Here is a 16,943-nt window from a genome sequence, read left to right on the forward strand (position 1 = left end):
TCCTATAACCCAAGTAGGGGGCCAATTGGGCCCGAGTTCGGACTGGTTTGGGCCAAGTTTGGAGCCCAACCAGTGAGCTGAAATAGTGTAGGCGGTGGCACCGCTGGACTGAGCGGTGGCACCGCCCAGCACCCGAGAGGTTGGCCGGTGGCACCGCCACCGACAAGCGATGGCACTACCAGCCTTGGAAACCCAAGAGAATTCAAATTTTGGAGCCCAAATTTGAATCCTCTTGGGGCCTATTAATACCCCTCAATTCTCAACTGAGATTACAACCTTTGAGAAAGCAATAGATTGAGATAAAAGTCAGAAGTCTTTAGCAAGTCTTGTTTTCAATTGCTTGAGTGTTCACCTCCTTCTTTCTCTTCAAAAATTTATAAGAGTGTGAATCACTTGTAAAAGGTTGTAAGAGGGGTATTTGTCCTTCCCCTTCAAAGAGATTTGTTAGTGGAAGTTGGGAGCCTCATTGAAGAAGGATTCACAAGTGGATGTAGGTCATTTGACCGAACCACTTTAAATTGGCGTGTTCATTGAATGTGTGAGTACTTACCTTTCTGCAATCATTATCTACTCGGCAGCAAGTTTTCATTTTTCACTTTACTCAAGTTACTATCAAAACGAAATATCCTCGTATTTACGAATTTGTTTTCGAACTCACAAGTTTTAATCCGCTGCACTAATTCACCCCCCCTCTTAGTGCCGCTCCGATCCTAACATACTTCATACATCGAGCTGACTACTAGCCTTTGCCTACTCTTTGCTCGCATACTTTTGACTATTACCATATAGTGCTTACATCGTTTCTTAGTCGAGCACTCTGGTATTGACCTAAAGTCCCACACTTTTGGCTATATTTGATGACAAACTCATTGACATCTGCCCTTCAACTTTGTCTTGATACTTGAAATTTGTCTTTGTATTCTCCACCTTCTCGACCCCTTTCATGATCAAACGTTCTCATTCCATGAGAGTAAGGGTTCAATAATGTCACAGAAGTCTTGCCTTTGCAGCACCATGGCGCTACCATGCCCATAGCCCAACTATCAATCACCTCGTATCCGTATCTCTTTCTTTATGATCGATAGATCCGCTTTTATGGCAATATAACACTCCTCCAAGTCCACATCTATTTTAGTCGATACTTAATTTTGGGTAGCTAAGTCTCTCTAGACTCGTCGTCTCTTTCTTATCCGTTTTGACCACTTGCTTCAACACATTTGTGTTCTCTGAGTAGTTCCCCTTGTCTATGAAAAGATAGACAACAACTCCCATACATGGCCTCCGCCATCATGTTGTAAGGCTCGCATCGATTCTATTTTAATTTGCATCCTTAGTAGCAACGTTCGTTTACTCGGCATTGTCCTTTAACTTTTCGGGCTTCCTAAAGTGAATATAAGCTCTGCAACAGTCTAATTCTCTAGCTACTACGATCATACATTTGTTTGATCAAGTTTTCCCATAAGACTCACTTGTACTTGCATTTTAAGTTCCCTTTCGATGGTACATAACCCCTATATGTTGATGACTAAGGCTTTCATCCGATGTAAAATTTGATAAACACATGGAAGACCCACCTCCATGGTACCATGGTATCCACTCCTTGATTCTATAGCCCTTCTTGTCATCATATTATTCACTAAAGTAGAGCTCATAATAGCTCTCGATCATACCTCTATATGATCAAATCCTTCGTGGGACTTCTCTTGTGTGTGTCGTATTATCTCAAACTATTTAACCATGATCTGTTATACAATATCGTCTCCTAGTGACATCTTCATTGCATTCTGATCTTTGTGGGATGAACTCGAATAACAATCTCTCAATGTGTGGCCTCTACCAACACATCGCAAGGCCTCCACAACCTCTTATTATGTTCGCTTTTTTGGTAATCAACCTTCACCAACCCGCTCTTGAGTCATACTCATATGAAATGTAGCTCTAAGATAGTCCGTTGCCTAGTAGCTATTGAAATCCATTGACTTTGCTGAAATTGGTGCACCATTGTTTGAATCCTAGACCCGTGCCCTGCTTAGCACAATCTCCGCTATGCATCGCTTCCTTCGTTGCAATTTGAATGATAATACTATGACATATTCTTCAATAGTACTCACCTCTATATCCTCTTGCCCAATCGTGTCAAGGCCTTTTGATCGCAACTTCGCATCCGCAAGATAAGTCATCTTAGTTCCTCTGTCAAATAATTCGTTGAGATAAAGTGCATGTGCCTCGAAGCTTCATTCAACTTATGCACCATGTAAGATGAGTTTGTTCTCTTAAAATGAGGGACCCATAAAATGACATGATCTCACTTTCGTCTCTAAAGTATTCATGACCTTTGTCCAGGGAAGTTTCGTGCCTTCGCTCTATGTTGACTCCCTTCATATAGCTTGAGCAAATCACCAAGTTCTACCAAAGTTTCTTCGCTCCTCGGTTTGCATTGAGTTGATAGTGGTTTTCGCACCTACCATTCCATGAGTCAGCCCTCTATTGAATCCAATCTCCACATCAACTCTAAGTGTGCTTTCATTTGCTATTTCCTTGGGTCGTCCCCCACTTGATCTCGCAATGTGTCCACCAATGTATTACCTCGTGCAAGATCATGCAATGACTCTTTATCGCTCGCTTAGTCCATTAAGCTTTATGGAGTTGTTGTCTTGAGATATTCTTTCTCAATATATTTGGTCTGTTACATATGATTCACCCTTTAGAGAATCAAAACTTATCCCTCTTAGATATTTGTTTCATTCGAGCAACTTTTCTCTTCACATACTTCCCCCTAGAAGTTTCGGAGACCACTCTCCCCTCGCACTACTTTGTCTTGCTGAACAAACTATGTATTATTCCACCTCATGAATATATTTGCTAAATTATAACTCTTCACCAATATAATCCCTCATGACCTAGCAACATGTTAAACTTGCTGTATACTTCAGCCTCTAATGGACATATCTATCTCATGTCAAAAGGAAAGCTTTAAGCTCTATGGCGTCGAGTTTCAATCACCTTGGGATGGCCACGGACAGTCCATCGTTTGTATACAAGCTCTTGCATAAGTATCCAATCCTTTGAGTTAGCAATTCCTCTAGCCTTTGTGAGTTTTGCATAACTCTTTCAATTATCGAGCAACCTAACCCTTCTTGCACGATCACCTTCTTTGTCAAATGCTCGGCTTGCCTCGAGCACCATCAAGTTTGGTTGTCAACGTCGAATCGTAGCTTAAACTTGACTATTCTAACCTTTGTGTGCTATATATTTTTTATAGCTCGCTTATTCTTATAGTGTCTCTTGTATGAAAGATTGGTCATTCCTTTGAATGTAAATCTTGGATGCCAACTCTTATGAGCGATTTGTTTCCCTACATCTCAATGCCTATTTTCCTGAAATAATCGCGGGTGTTGGCTACCCTTAATGCAACCTCGCTAGATCATCCATGTTTGCATGCAAAGTGTTTCTAAGTGTGCTTGTTCTGCTCTGATATCATTTGTCATTGACTTAATTGGTTTTGTCTAAGTCATGTGACATATTTACGTATTTGTTTACAAAGGGTCAACCTCCTCGAAACCTCTTATGGTCCCTTAAGAACCTTAAAAGAATAGATAGGTTAGAAGAAATGTTCAACTCGAGATCCTATAATCAATCATCCATGGCGTCGAGTTTTGGTCACCTTAGGATGGCCACAAACATTCCCTCGTCCGCATAAAAGCTCTTGCATGAGTACCGAATTCTTCGAGTTAGCAATTCCCCTCACTTATGTGAGTTTTACATAACTCTTTCGGTTGCTGAGCAATGCTAGTCATAGGTGTCCAGCAAGCCAATCACGTGAGTGATGGCACGTGTGACTTGATACATAATCTTTTTGCTTATTATATTTTGACGTATATCACTTTATAACTATTGCATAAATGCATATATATATTGTGATGTCCTTGGATTTGTGCAATGAGAATCGGATCGTGATGAGATTACGATAATGAGATCGATTCACCTTTAAACACATATCCTAAATAATCCCGGTCATAAGTTACTCGAGAGGGACATCGTGATAACCGGACAGACTGGTGTGCTGTATACCCGTCCATATGATGGATGCAACTGGTCTTATAGCTGCTCGTGTAGGGACACTAGGAATACAGTACAGGTGCTCATTGGAGAATGAGTTCACTGATTGATCCGCTTACGGAATGCTGGATGGTTGATGATGCCTTATTGTCAGACAGCGATTCCGTAGTCCTAGTGGTGTATCTGGTCCTTAGACTTGAGACACCAAGGTTGTCCTGTATGAGTGCTCTACTCTTTGATACCAGACTTATAGGTTTGGTTGTCCCAGATCTAGTACAGCTGATCATTGGGAGTGGTAGTCAACCTTACGAGGGCTATTGAGTGTCGATAGAGGATCATCCACTCTCGGCATTATGAGAGGAATACCCCATGTGTTTTTGCTCAGACAAATCCCTGGCCAGGGTCATTCGGGTTGAGAGAGAAAGAGTTCTCCGGGAGAATCCGATTAGAACGAGACTCGAGTATAAACCGTATGGGTCTGACAGCACCATGCTCAATATACAGTCTTTAGGATATTAGAGGGATGAGGGACTATAGGTACACGGTAACTGAGGACAGACAGGTCCAATGAATTGGATTCCCCTATATCGTCTGGGGACTACGACGTAGTGGCCTAGTACGTCCGTAGTTAATGAGTCAAGTGAATTATTACATATATAATAATTCATTGAGTTAGAAGGAGTTCTGACAGGTATGACTCACAGCCAGCTCGATATTGGGCCTAGAGAGTCATATACATATGGTAGGCATTGCGATGAGTAGAGGTTCGGATATGAGATATTCGATGGAGCCCTTGTCTTATTGGATGCAGATCCAATACCCACTAGGGGAGGACCCATTAGGGTTTGACAGGGGACCTCTATAAATAGGAGGGATTCAGAGCCTCATAGGCTCTAGTCTTTGCTTGTCTTTCCTATTCTCCTCTCCCTCTCCACCTCAAAGTAGGTCTGGAGTTTTGAGGAGCGTCGTCGCAACCCTGCTGTGTGGATCACCGCTAGAGAGGAGAACGCTTGACCTCCTTCACCCTCTCCTAAGGATCTGTAAGGAAACATGGATATACGATCTCCCTAGGTAACACAATCTACTCTATACGCAGTTTTAAGTTTCGTAGATTTTGCGCACCAATCCTCGCATGACGACGAACATCTCTTTGGGAATCGGGGATTTTGTTTTCTTGTTCTTCCGCTGCGCATATGATGTCGCCCCCAAGATTTCCCAACAAACAACCCATTCCACCTTGCATGGTCTTATCCTTTACCAAGCGCATCGTTTGCCTTGAGCACCATCAAGTATGGTTGTCAACATCGAGCCGTAGCTCGAACTCAGCTATCTCAACCTTTGTGCGCTATGCATTCTTTAAAGCTTGCTTGTTCTAGTGGTGCTTCTTGTGTGAAGGGCTGGTCATTCTTCTGAATGCCAATCTCAGATGTCCGCTCCTCTGAGCGACTCCTTTTCCCAACATCTCCATGCTTATTTTCCCCCAAACGGTCGCGCGTGCTGGCTGCCCTCAACGCAGCCCCGCTAGGTCCCCCACGTTTGCATGCCAAGTGTTTCTATAAGTGCTTGACCCGCTCTGATACCATCTATCACGGACTTAGTTGGTTTTGCCTAATTCGTGCTGCACCTTGCATGTCCGTCTGCAAAGGTCAGCCTCCCCGAAACCTCTCATGGTCCCTTAGGACCTAAAAAAGAGAAAACGGGTTAAAGAAAGCGTCTCACTCGGGATCCACAAGCAAACATTTTAGAAAACACTTCATAGCCAATGCAAATTACAAACAAACTTTACAAGCTCTGAATGGTTGTACAACAAAGGGTCAAAATGATCCACTACAGATCGAATATCTCTCACAAATATCTACATGACATAACTTTTTTTACAAGCGGCTACCAAACCCAACTAAAATGGGACTGTTAAGCCTTCGATCGTCCCTCTACATGCTTTACAAAGTATGAACAAACCAAAAGACACGAATATATATAAGCATTACATCAGACATCATGTTTAGAATTTTATCCGTGACAATACGTCACGACCAGAAGTCCCCATAAGTGCTCACATGACACTATTATGGAACAAGATAGCAAATTGATACTAGACACTATCCCAAAAGCTTATTTTAACCATATGCCAATTGGGTAACTCTAGGTGTTATGTTGGTTAACACTGTACCATTCTATGAAACTAAATAAACCCTCAAAATGATTACTTGAATAATATATTTCTGGATAATTTTATTTCTACATGATGATTGCACACAACCTATAATTATAACCAGAAATGATTACAAAAGTCAATTAAAATGAAACTTCCAAGCCTACTACAAGCCCTTCTCATAACATCATACTAAATGCCTTGTTTATAGCTTTATCCATGACCATTTTGATAAAAGCCTAATAAAAGATTGATTTTGTTTTCGAGAGTATTATTTGCAATCCCTTTTTTCTTTGTCATTTACCATCTCAAATTAACAACTTCAAATATTTCTAAATTATCCTTTTGCAAATAAATATATATCCTTAATTTATAATTTAATTCTAACAAATAAAATCTTTTCACTCCACGTTAAATGATAAAAAAAGACACTAAAGATAAAAGAAGATGACACGAATTTTTTTTTCAACATATATTATAATAATATAATATTTTTAAGATTATGTACACTTTATAATAACCCAAAAACACCATCTTCTAAATCAATTATATTAACCTAAAAATATCATCTTTCAATATTATGTTTCTAAGTCTTTACAAATTACACAATTCGATACACGGGCAATGGGGAGAGCCGATCACAATAATGTACAAAGATAAAGCTAAGGTGAAAGAAAACAAGAAACAAAAAAGGGATAAAAATAAGACAAAAGAGGTTGTAAATAATAAAATATTAGTTTTTTAATTTTTTAAAGAATCATAATAAGTAAAGAGTTTGTGAATAGTAAGTAGAGCCTTTAAATAGTAAGCTCTTTTTTTATGGTAAACGTCCATCATTAATTCCAAAAGGTTAAACTACTAATATTAAACTTATACATTAACAGGAATGATTAGGCCTCACAATGAACCCAAACATATGGTGAAAACCAATCAATACTGTACAAATATTAATTCAACACCAAACAAAATATAATGAAAAACTTGTGCTTGGGGAAAGAGCTCAATTTATATCAACTCTAACATAATCATTGGTGGCAAAATTTTTGGAGGATGGACGAAGCTAATCCAAATATCAATGTCAAACGAACAGATGATTATTTTTCTATTTTATTATGACTAAACAAACGCCTCTATGTATGACCTATGGATCTACCAACAAAAAGAACCTTCAGGTCTGATAATGGTTTTACAATGGATGTTCAAAGAAAAAGACTATGGCTTGTCATGTGTCATCGTGGCCGCAAGATTTAATGTCAAACACAACCTGAGATCAAGAGAAGCCATGGAAACAAAAGGCAACTCAAAGAACACCTAGCTTCATCAATACGACACTAAGACACACTCATCAATGCTACAATGCTGCCGAGAGTAAGTAGTTCATAAGCTAATGACAGAAAACGCAGTAGCTTCTTTCTTACAATTTCTAAGATCAGTTCACAATTCACAAGGACAAAAGACAGTGGCAGGTTACAAAAAGCTCGAAATCAGTTCTCATGAAAATTAAAAGGAGGTAATATATGCAACTTCACGTGGCTTTTTTCAGTAAGCATCCTCTTTGTATCAAGCTTCACCTTAGCATTGCTTTCTCAATGAAAGTCTTGTAGGTGCTACTCATCTTAACATCAATCAGGACAAAAAAGACAAAGCAGGCAATTTGAGAACATGGTACTTAGAAACTTATAAGATAAAATCCCTAAAAACTGATGATAATCACAAGAACAACGTTTTCTTCATTTTGCAGTATGTAGTAGACATTAAAAGCCTGTCAAGGAGGGAATTGCTTCATTCAGATGAGTAACGGACAGAAATATATATATAATTTGCAGTGACAAAATCATCAGAGTTATAATGCTGCCATGTAATCGACAGAGCTGACAGATATGCACTACCATGTTACAAATATTAAAGTAGATTAGTTAACACTTCACATGCTCAGAACTGTTACTCCTAAACAGCAACTTCTTAAAACAAAAAAAAAAGCAATTAAGTAATTATCAAAAGAAACAGGGGTATGGAATGCATTATCATGTGGTTCTAGTCAGTTAGAGAGTCCTTTTGATTAAGACTCCTGCCTTTATACTGTAGAACCCTTTCGCAACCATCTGCGGGTCTCAAATCAATGTGAGAGTGAGTGGTCTGTGGTAAACCTGGTCCATCCAATAATTGCATCTTTGACAGGCAAAGGCTTACAAACAATGGCACGTCAAGAATTAACTGCTAAAATACCCCAGACATGACAGAATCATGATCATAAGGACAAATCTTATCTTCACTTTGTGGTATATTAGAGATAAGATGCCAGTCATGAGAACCACTTGAGTCAGACAGCTGACAAACAATCCAGAATGATCGCTTGCATTCGGATCTAGAAAAAGAGTAACATACATGACTCCTTGTACAATCTATGTTGAATCAAGCCAAAACAGCTTTATTGCATCTCTTGTACAATGTTTGGCTACAAATTTTACTGAACTATTGCTGTTGGTTGACCTATCAAACAAAGTGACTTTGCACGATTGCAAGCAACCTATGCAAGTCTGGTTAGTTGGCCCAAAGAGTGAATTAATCTGCAGCTATGTTGATAGATAATTGCCACTAGTTTATTGACTGATCCAAATGCAGATAACTGTAAGGCTTAAATCCCAGAAATCCCAAATGTAAGTAAGCGACATCTAAGGTTAATTGGATGACACCCCTACAATCAAAAGCTCCTATGGATCTTTTAAAAGTACAGAGATTATGGTTAATGCTAAGATCATCTAATCAAGACAATTTAGGAATTGTTCTTGCAAATGAGATCCTATTTTCACATCGCTTCCCAGTGGTTATAGGAAAGGTATCCTACTTAACTGTCAATGATTTGTTCTTCTGTCACTTATCCCAGACATCAAACAACAATAACCTACCTACGCCCATAAATATCCCATGTTAGATACAGCACAACATAACTTCCTGGTATATGTGAACTGCCATGGAAGAGTTATTTAAGACCATTCAACCCACTCACAAGAAAAAGACTGTAGTACTTCAAATTATCTTTCTGTATCATCGAACAGGAAAGAGCCCAAACATAGTTTTAGCATCTAAATTCCTAAAGAATCAGGATTCCAGGAGGAGAATATAATGGTTTTGTTATGAGCATGTTGCAATTAACTACCTAAACCCACTGTTCCAAATAAGGCATTTCTAAAGACAAAATAACATTTTATCAAGACAAATCTGCTTCTTAAAAGTTTCTAGAGAAGCTTCCATGACCTGTTCATAGCAATGAATTGCAATTAGTCTAAATCTTGACCTGGAGTTCATGCTTATGATAAGAAATGGGCTACATGAAAACATTTGTGAAGATGCATGAGAAGCTCCAGGATATCCTTCTTGAGACAACAATAATGAGCACATCTGTTACCAACCAAGAAGATCCAGCAAACATTCAATAACTATATCATAAAAACAAATAAACAAACTGTACATACAGAGGATTCTTCCCAACCTATTGATGTTTAAAAGTTGAAATAAAACAGAAAGAAACCATAGACTAAAAGCTATAGAGGCATTAATTTAACTACAGAACTATTCCTAAAAATACTTTAAACCTTGCAAGCTGCAATCATTTACCTGATAACACTTATGTCTTAGTTGTTGTCTTCAGTAGACATATAGAGGTTTAGGCATAACATAAGCAAAAGAAAGATGCTAAAGCTAAAATATGATCATAGACCATTGCTTTAGAAAAGCCCTTAAATACGATCCAAATCCTTCGTAAGATGCACCTACAATCACACCTAATCTGAAACCCTAATATCGGCAGTTCAGTAGACCCCCAAAACGAAGCCAAGAAGAGATCCAATGTTACCATGGGGTCCATCAGAACTCCCCGGCAAAGAGGCGCCTCCCGATCTCGAACGAGAGGAAGGCGTCGGAGCAGGCGTAGGAGATTTGCTCGTAGTTGAGGTACCTCCGGTCCCAGTGGCTCATCGTCACCCGTTTGGGCTTCCACACCTCCAAGCCCATCACCTCCGCCGCGAGCCGGGCGAGCCCCGCGTTCTTGAGCCCTCGTTGCCCCATCTTATCCGCGGCGAGGGTGCGGAGGTCGACGGCATTGGCGACCTGCAGGTTCTGCTCCTCGTCGAGGCGTTCGGCGTCGCCGTCGACGCCGACGCCGACGAAGGTGAAGCGGTGGTCGGCGAGGAAGTCAGCGAGGGAGTAGGGGACGTAGTCGGCGTGGAGGAGGAGGAACAGGAGGCAGCGGCGGCCGACGCAGAGCTGGAGGACGGCGACGGGGTTCTGGGTAGGGGAGAAGGAGGGGCGCCACTCGGCGTCGAGGCCGACGACGAGGCGGTTTAGGCGGCGGCGGTGGATGCGGAGGATCTCGTCGATCCACTCCTCGACGTCGGACCCGGAAGCGGTGACGGTGGTGTAAATGTGATCGGAATCGTTGAAGGTGACGGTGAAGGTGTTGTCGTCATGCTGTTCGACGCTCAAAGACATCTCTGCCGCCCAAAACGACGAACTCCAAAGCCGAGACCCGAAAGGGGTTTGTTAGGGGAGGAAGAGGAAGAGCTTATGCGGTATTTATAGGGCGGTTTATCGATACCGTCCTTTTCGCATTTGTTCTCCGGTCGCGTGTGATAAGGGAAAGCGGAAGAGTATACGATATGGTCACCAGTGTTCCACGTATAACGATCATTACGTTACCATTCCGCGACATGAGTCACTCCCGTTTCTACCGTCTCGTTGTTGGATCAACGTTGTGTGTGGGTCCCACTATTTGCTTTCACAGACTATCTTCATCGTCCAGTCTGGTAAGGAATGAGGTATGTCAGTTTCTTATTTTATTTGGGAATGTGGATGGCCCACATAATTATCATATTTTATGATGCTTAATTTGTGATCTTTTTTGTTCCCATCTTAACTCTTATACTTTTGTTAAAAAAATATTGAAGTGACATCATGGGAGCAGTTCAATTAATTAGTTTTACATAAAAAAAAAGTGTATGATAATGATGATAATTATTATTATACTTAGATGAATAAACAAGTTAAGTTAACAAGTCATGCATTTAATAGGTCTCATGTTTGTTTATACACACATGATAAGTAGTTTACTATGATAGAAAGAAAAAAAAGATGAAGAATATAGATAGCATGTAAAAGGAGCAGTGTCCCAAAGCACTTTTTGGGAAAGGTAAAGGATCAAAAGACTCATCCAACCTTTTTCTATGTGACTACTGTAGCATTGCAACCTCACTAAGAAACTCCATTGCCTGACATTGCTTTTGCTTTTGCAAATTTCTTTATCAGAAACTATTGATAGAGAAATGTTTTAGAATTTTTTTTATTTGCTTCTGGTCAAGAATTTAAGATGATATCACAGAAAAAAGAAACAATCAGTGTTGATTTGAAACAACCAAAATATTTCTTGACATAAATAAGGTTCTTTAAACATCCACTTGTGTTCCTAAAGCTACTTTCTGGTTCAGAGTGGCTGAAATAGGGACCTTCAATAAGGACAAAACATGTGCAAAAGGAGCTCCAAGGACTATGTGGAAATGCATATTGGCATGTCAGATGGGGCCCCTGACAAGAAACTTCACCTGCTAAACCATATATATATATATATATATATATATATATATATATATATATATATATATATATATATATATATATATATATATATATATATATATATATATATATATATATATATATATATATATATATAGCGTAGTTTAATAATAAATATATATATGTATATATGTATATATATAATTACATATAAATATGTAATTATTATCATAGAGTAGTTTTTAATAATATAGCGTCAGAATATTGATGTAGATATTATGGCTATTGGCGGTATCTTTTATCTTTAGCAAACGAGCTGTTCATCAATTTCAATTGATATTATAAGGTTGCAAATAACTTTTATTTTTTTTCATTTTTTTTCTAATAGTTTCTATGCAATAATATTAAAGTCATCGATGAAAACAATTCTCAAAATTTTTTATTTACAATATTATTTTATAATTTTAGATTAATATATATTTTAAGTTATTTATTTTTTAAAATTTGAAATTAAATTTTAATTCTTGTCATTATTGGACATTTCTTGACGTGATTCGATCCATATTATTCTGAATAAGTTTTAATTTTGTTGAACAGAACTATGAGAAAATATAAAAGAAATAAAAATGAAAAAAAAACAAAGCACGTTAATCTGAGATATAATATATAAATATTTAAAATATAATTTTTTACGATGAAAAGTGAACAAGTATTATTAGTGTCAGAATCAATCAGCGATACCAATCACTTGATCAAGTAAAGTAAGTTGAATTTGTGAGTGTTCATAAAAAAAAAAATTAGCGTCCACACTTAAGCCAAAATGATTTTATCTATCATCCAATAGCTCTCATTTCTAGATAAGAAAAATATTTTTTTTAAATAATAACTCATTTATAGATAGGAGATAGAAAATATTTATGAAATAATAATTTTTTAAAATATGTATATTTCTTTAGTTTATGTTGATAATATAGATATATACGGTAACTTTATATTTCTTATATACTCTGATCCTTAATTGATTTATGATTTAAAGATTAATCATAGACTTGAGTACACGATGATTAAGAAAAATATCTCCTCAAGAATCTGTAAAAATATATATTAACTAAATTAATAAAATAATTTTTTCATAATAAATTCTTCAATACTTTTTGATCAGACTGAGTTATCTATATATTGGTCATATTGAATGTTTTTTTAGATTATTATTTGTAATTCATTTTTACTATTTATAACTTTATTTTAGATATTTAAATATTTTTATTTTTTCTTTCTAAATGACTGTAAATACAATCTCCTTCTCTCTTATCTTCTTAAGTTTTTTCTTTCTTTTATTATTTTTTTAATTCATAGGATAATATTAAACAATGTCGACGATGATGATTAGGACGAGCGATAATGAGCGATGATGACAGCACTAACGAGTACGAGATTTCGTGGGAACGGAAAAATAAAAAAAACACAACATCGATAATATTGAGATTATAAATAAAATATTATTTTATTATTATTATTATTTTTTTTATAGATTATCAATAGCCGTACTTCATTTAAATCACCCCTACGAATTTTGACCACGGGTCGAATAGCAGTGATACAACCACGTGTTTACAGTTTTACTCACCCCAAAGCCCTAAATCTATCCTCGAACCTCTTCGTTTGCGATTCGACTCCAGGTCTCCGTTTCCCTCAGCGGGCGACCGCCAGCGTCGTCGTCGTCGTCGTCGTTGTACGAAGCCCTCTACTTGGAAATAGCCTTAAAGCTCAAGTACTTTGATCACTGCTTACCGACTATTAGAACCGATTCATTTTATGTATTGAGTTGCTAAATGAAGGCGATTGACAGTCTCTTGGAGCACATCAGCGGTTGTCATGGACGTGGATTCCGACTCCAACTCGAGCTGGCAGATGCAGATGGATTCGGAAGACCCGACTGCAGATGAGGTTTGAAAAGATGGAGTCGCTTATGTTTTTCTGTTAAAGATCGGTTTTTGCTTCACTAGGAATTGTTCATCGAATTTAGTCGAATTCAAACGGCAAAGTGAAGGATGATCTTTCGGAGTCGATAGAGAACTTGAAGTTATCTGATTCATCGAGTGTTAGCTTCAAAAGCAAGCCTGTCGTCCTTATAGTCGTTGGAATGGCAGGCATGTCATTTTTCCTTTAGGAAGGAAGGACGGTTAGGTTTGATGATTCCCTCCCCCCCAAACAATAAATTGTCATTGCAAATTGGGCTCCCATTTTGCAGCGAGTGGAAAAACTTCATTTCTCCACAGATTGGTCTGCCACATGCAATCCTCGAGCATCCGTGGATATGTGCTGAACCTTGACCCGGCGGTGATGACCCTTCCTTTCGCTGCAAACATCGATATAAGAGACACTGTTCGCTACAAGGAAGTAATGAAGGATTACAACCTTGGCCCTAATGGTGGTATCTTGACGTCCCTGAATCTGTTTGCGACAAAGACTGACGAGGTTGAACTTTTTTCTGTTCTTTTATGTGATATATATATATATATATATATATATATATATATATATATATATATATATATATATATATATATATATATATATATATATATATATATATATATATATATATATATATATATATATATATACACATACACACACCTAGCAATGTAGTAGAAAGTGTGTCTTCGTGTTTTGTAGGTAATATCGGCCATCGAAAGATGGGCTGACCAGCTTGATTATGTTCTGGTGGACACCCCTGGTCAAATTGAAGTATTTACTTGGTCAGCTTCTGGAGCAATTATCACCGAGGCCTTTGCTTCCACATTTCCCACGATAATTGCTTATGTTGTGGACACACCTCGCGCTGCAAATCCAGTAACTTTCATGAGCAATATGCTGTATGCTTGTAGCATACTTTACAAGACAAGGTTACCTTTAGTCCTAACATTTAACAAGGTTGATGTAGCCAGACATGAGTTTGCTCTGGAGGTACATTAATTTCAACTGTATTGCTTCTTCCTCGTCATGGATTGTTCTGTTTTATCATTTATAGCAAATGTGCTCGGTTGACATGAGCCATGAATTGTTTTGTTGGCATCCTCTGAAACATTAGAAAACAAATTTTGGAGTATGTGGTTTTGCTACTTGCCTGCTCTGCGCAAAATACAAACTTTCCTTTATGTCATAGAGTTAGTTGCTCTATATATCTCACACCTGCTCATTAAAAATTATATGTATGTTCTCAATGTTAATGATAAGTCTTCTTAGATTTCGATAGTCATGCCATTAAAGATTTCTGATGAATACTTTTATGGACTTGTTTTTTTTTTTCTGTTTTGTCTCTTAGGAAAAGAATTTAAATTAAGCATATGTTTGACAATAAGTCGTTCACAAATTGCTTTGCAGCTGCTTTTCTTTTGCTGTTTGTTTTTATTAGAGAGTCATTTTGTGCGGTGGAACTACCATACTGACCTGGGTTCATTGGTAACACATAGAAGGCTGGAGAAAAATATACAGAAGATGGGAAAGAGTCAAATGAGTTCTAGTTATGAGATGTTATTGAGACATTCTTCTTTAATTCTTGTTTAGTTTCTGGTGACATGTTAACTGATTTCTAAAATGAGAGTATAATTAAATGCTAGATTATAAATGTTTACTGAGGCCATTTAGCAAAATAATGCTAGTTACTATAACCTGGAGGAATTCATTAAACAAATATGAGACTAACCCCAAATTTGGAGTATCCTGCTTTCGTGTGATTCATAGGGTTTCACAAGCAGTAGCCATAATTAAGAACTTCCACATAGATGGAGTTACTGTCACCTATTGAATATGCAAAAAAGAGATGATGCCTAAAAATTTCTAAGGATTAGACCATGACGGTTGTGGTCTGGAGTAAACCTCTAACTTAATGATGCCAGGAAATTGGGAAATATTGCATAATCATATCACACCTCTCTTCACCAACACTCCATTAGGACCATTAAGGTTAACATTTCTAGGGAAATCAATATCTCGAGCCATCAAATGGAATTGTTTTCTTTCCTTCTACATAAGCATAACAACTTCTATACTTTGGTCTGTCTTAAAAAAAGGAAACTTCTGTACTGTGTTCTGGATGTAAACCTGTAACTGGATGATGCCAGAGATTTGAAAATTATTGTGTAATCATATCACACCTTTCTACACTGAGATTCCATTATGAACCAATGAGGTTAAGATTTCTGTGGAAATCATTATTGAGTCATCAAGAGGAATTCAGTGTTTTTTCTTCTACATAAGCTTAGCAACTTCTAATACTGTGGTACTTGGTGTGTATTTTTGTGTTTTTTTTAATTCTTACACAACAAGTAATGATTTTTGTTGTCCTGTATTTAGTGGATGCAAGATTTTGAGGCATTTCAGGCAGCACTAGACACCTATTCATCATACACGTCAACTTTATCGAGGAGTCTCTCACTAGCACTTGATGAATTCTATAAAAATACATGTTCCGTGGGAGTTTCAGCAGTTTCTGGTGCTGGAATGGAAGCCTTTTTTGGTGCAGTAGAAGCAAGTGCAAAAGAGTATATGGAGAACTACAAGTAATAACAAACCCTGGATCAATTTTGCTTCTGAAACTGACTTTACTGGGACTTAATCCATTCTCTGTACTCTTGCAGAGCTGATCTTGACAAACGAAGAGCTGAGAAGGAGCGTCTAGAAGCATACTGCAGGAGCGAGAACATGGAGAGATTGCAGAGAGACATGGAATCATCTCAAGGACAGACAGCGGTGCTGAGCACTGGCTTAAAGGACAAGGAATATCCTGAAATGGATGAGAATAACGAGGAAGAGGAAGAAGATGCAATGGAGGATCTGAGGTTCTCAGAGGAGGAAACCTAGGAAGATGAAGAGGTTGCTCACTTTGGTTTCTGAGTAATATGTACTGTTTGCTAATGTCCACTTCTTAAAAAGCTTACTGTAAATAGGGGCTACTTTATTATGCCATCTCTAGCTAGCCTACTTTTCTCTCTGGATGTCGGAGCTCTTGTCCAATTTTATAGTCCCATTTGTAACATGCAAAGTTGTAAACATGGTGTATACAATCTTTTATCTTGCATGCATGCTACGTATCCAAAATCTAATGTTTTCTTGGCAGGATCAGTGCTTGTGTGCAAACCACCATATCCTCCAAAATATA

At 37.9% G+C, this 16,943-nt stretch overlaps 2 protein-coding genes across 2 annotated transcripts; one reads left to right on the forward strand and one right to left on the reverse strand.

The window, feature by feature from the left end:
• Positions 1–9,629: 9,629 nt before the first annotated feature.
• LOC135652756 (3'-5' exonuclease-like) lies at positions 9,630–10,766 on the reverse strand. Its single transcript, XM_065173977.1, has one exon. It carries the CDS (start codon positions 10,697–10,699, stop codon positions 10,076–10,078), a length of 624 nt encoding a protein of 207 aa, XP_065030049.1. The 5' UTR covers positions 10,700–10,766; the 3' UTR covers positions 9,630–10,075.
• A 2,629-nt stretch (positions 10,767–13,395) lies between these two features.
• On the forward strand, positions 13,396–16,906 carry LOC103972524 (GPN-loop GTPase QQT2). The gene is given in 7 exon segments (XM_065173978.1): positions 13,396–13,550; positions 13,629–13,726; positions 13,806–13,933; positions 14,035–14,257; positions 14,459–14,749; positions 16,139–16,344; positions 16,423–16,906. Coding segments are annotated over 6 exon segments (1,176 nt in total). The 5' UTR covers positions 13,396–13,550; positions 13,629–13,654; the 3' UTR covers positions 16,679–16,906.
• Positions 16,907–16,943: the final 37 nt, after the last annotated feature.

The sequence above is a fragment of the Musa acuminata genome, chromosome BXJ3-11, assembly GCF_036884655.1.
Source record: "Musa acuminata AAA Group cultivar baxijiao chromosome BXJ3-11, Cavendish_Baxijiao_AAA, whole genome shotgun sequence".
Lineage (NCBI taxonomy): Eukaryota > Viridiplantae > Streptophyta > Magnoliopsida > Zingiberales > Musaceae > Musa > Musa acuminata.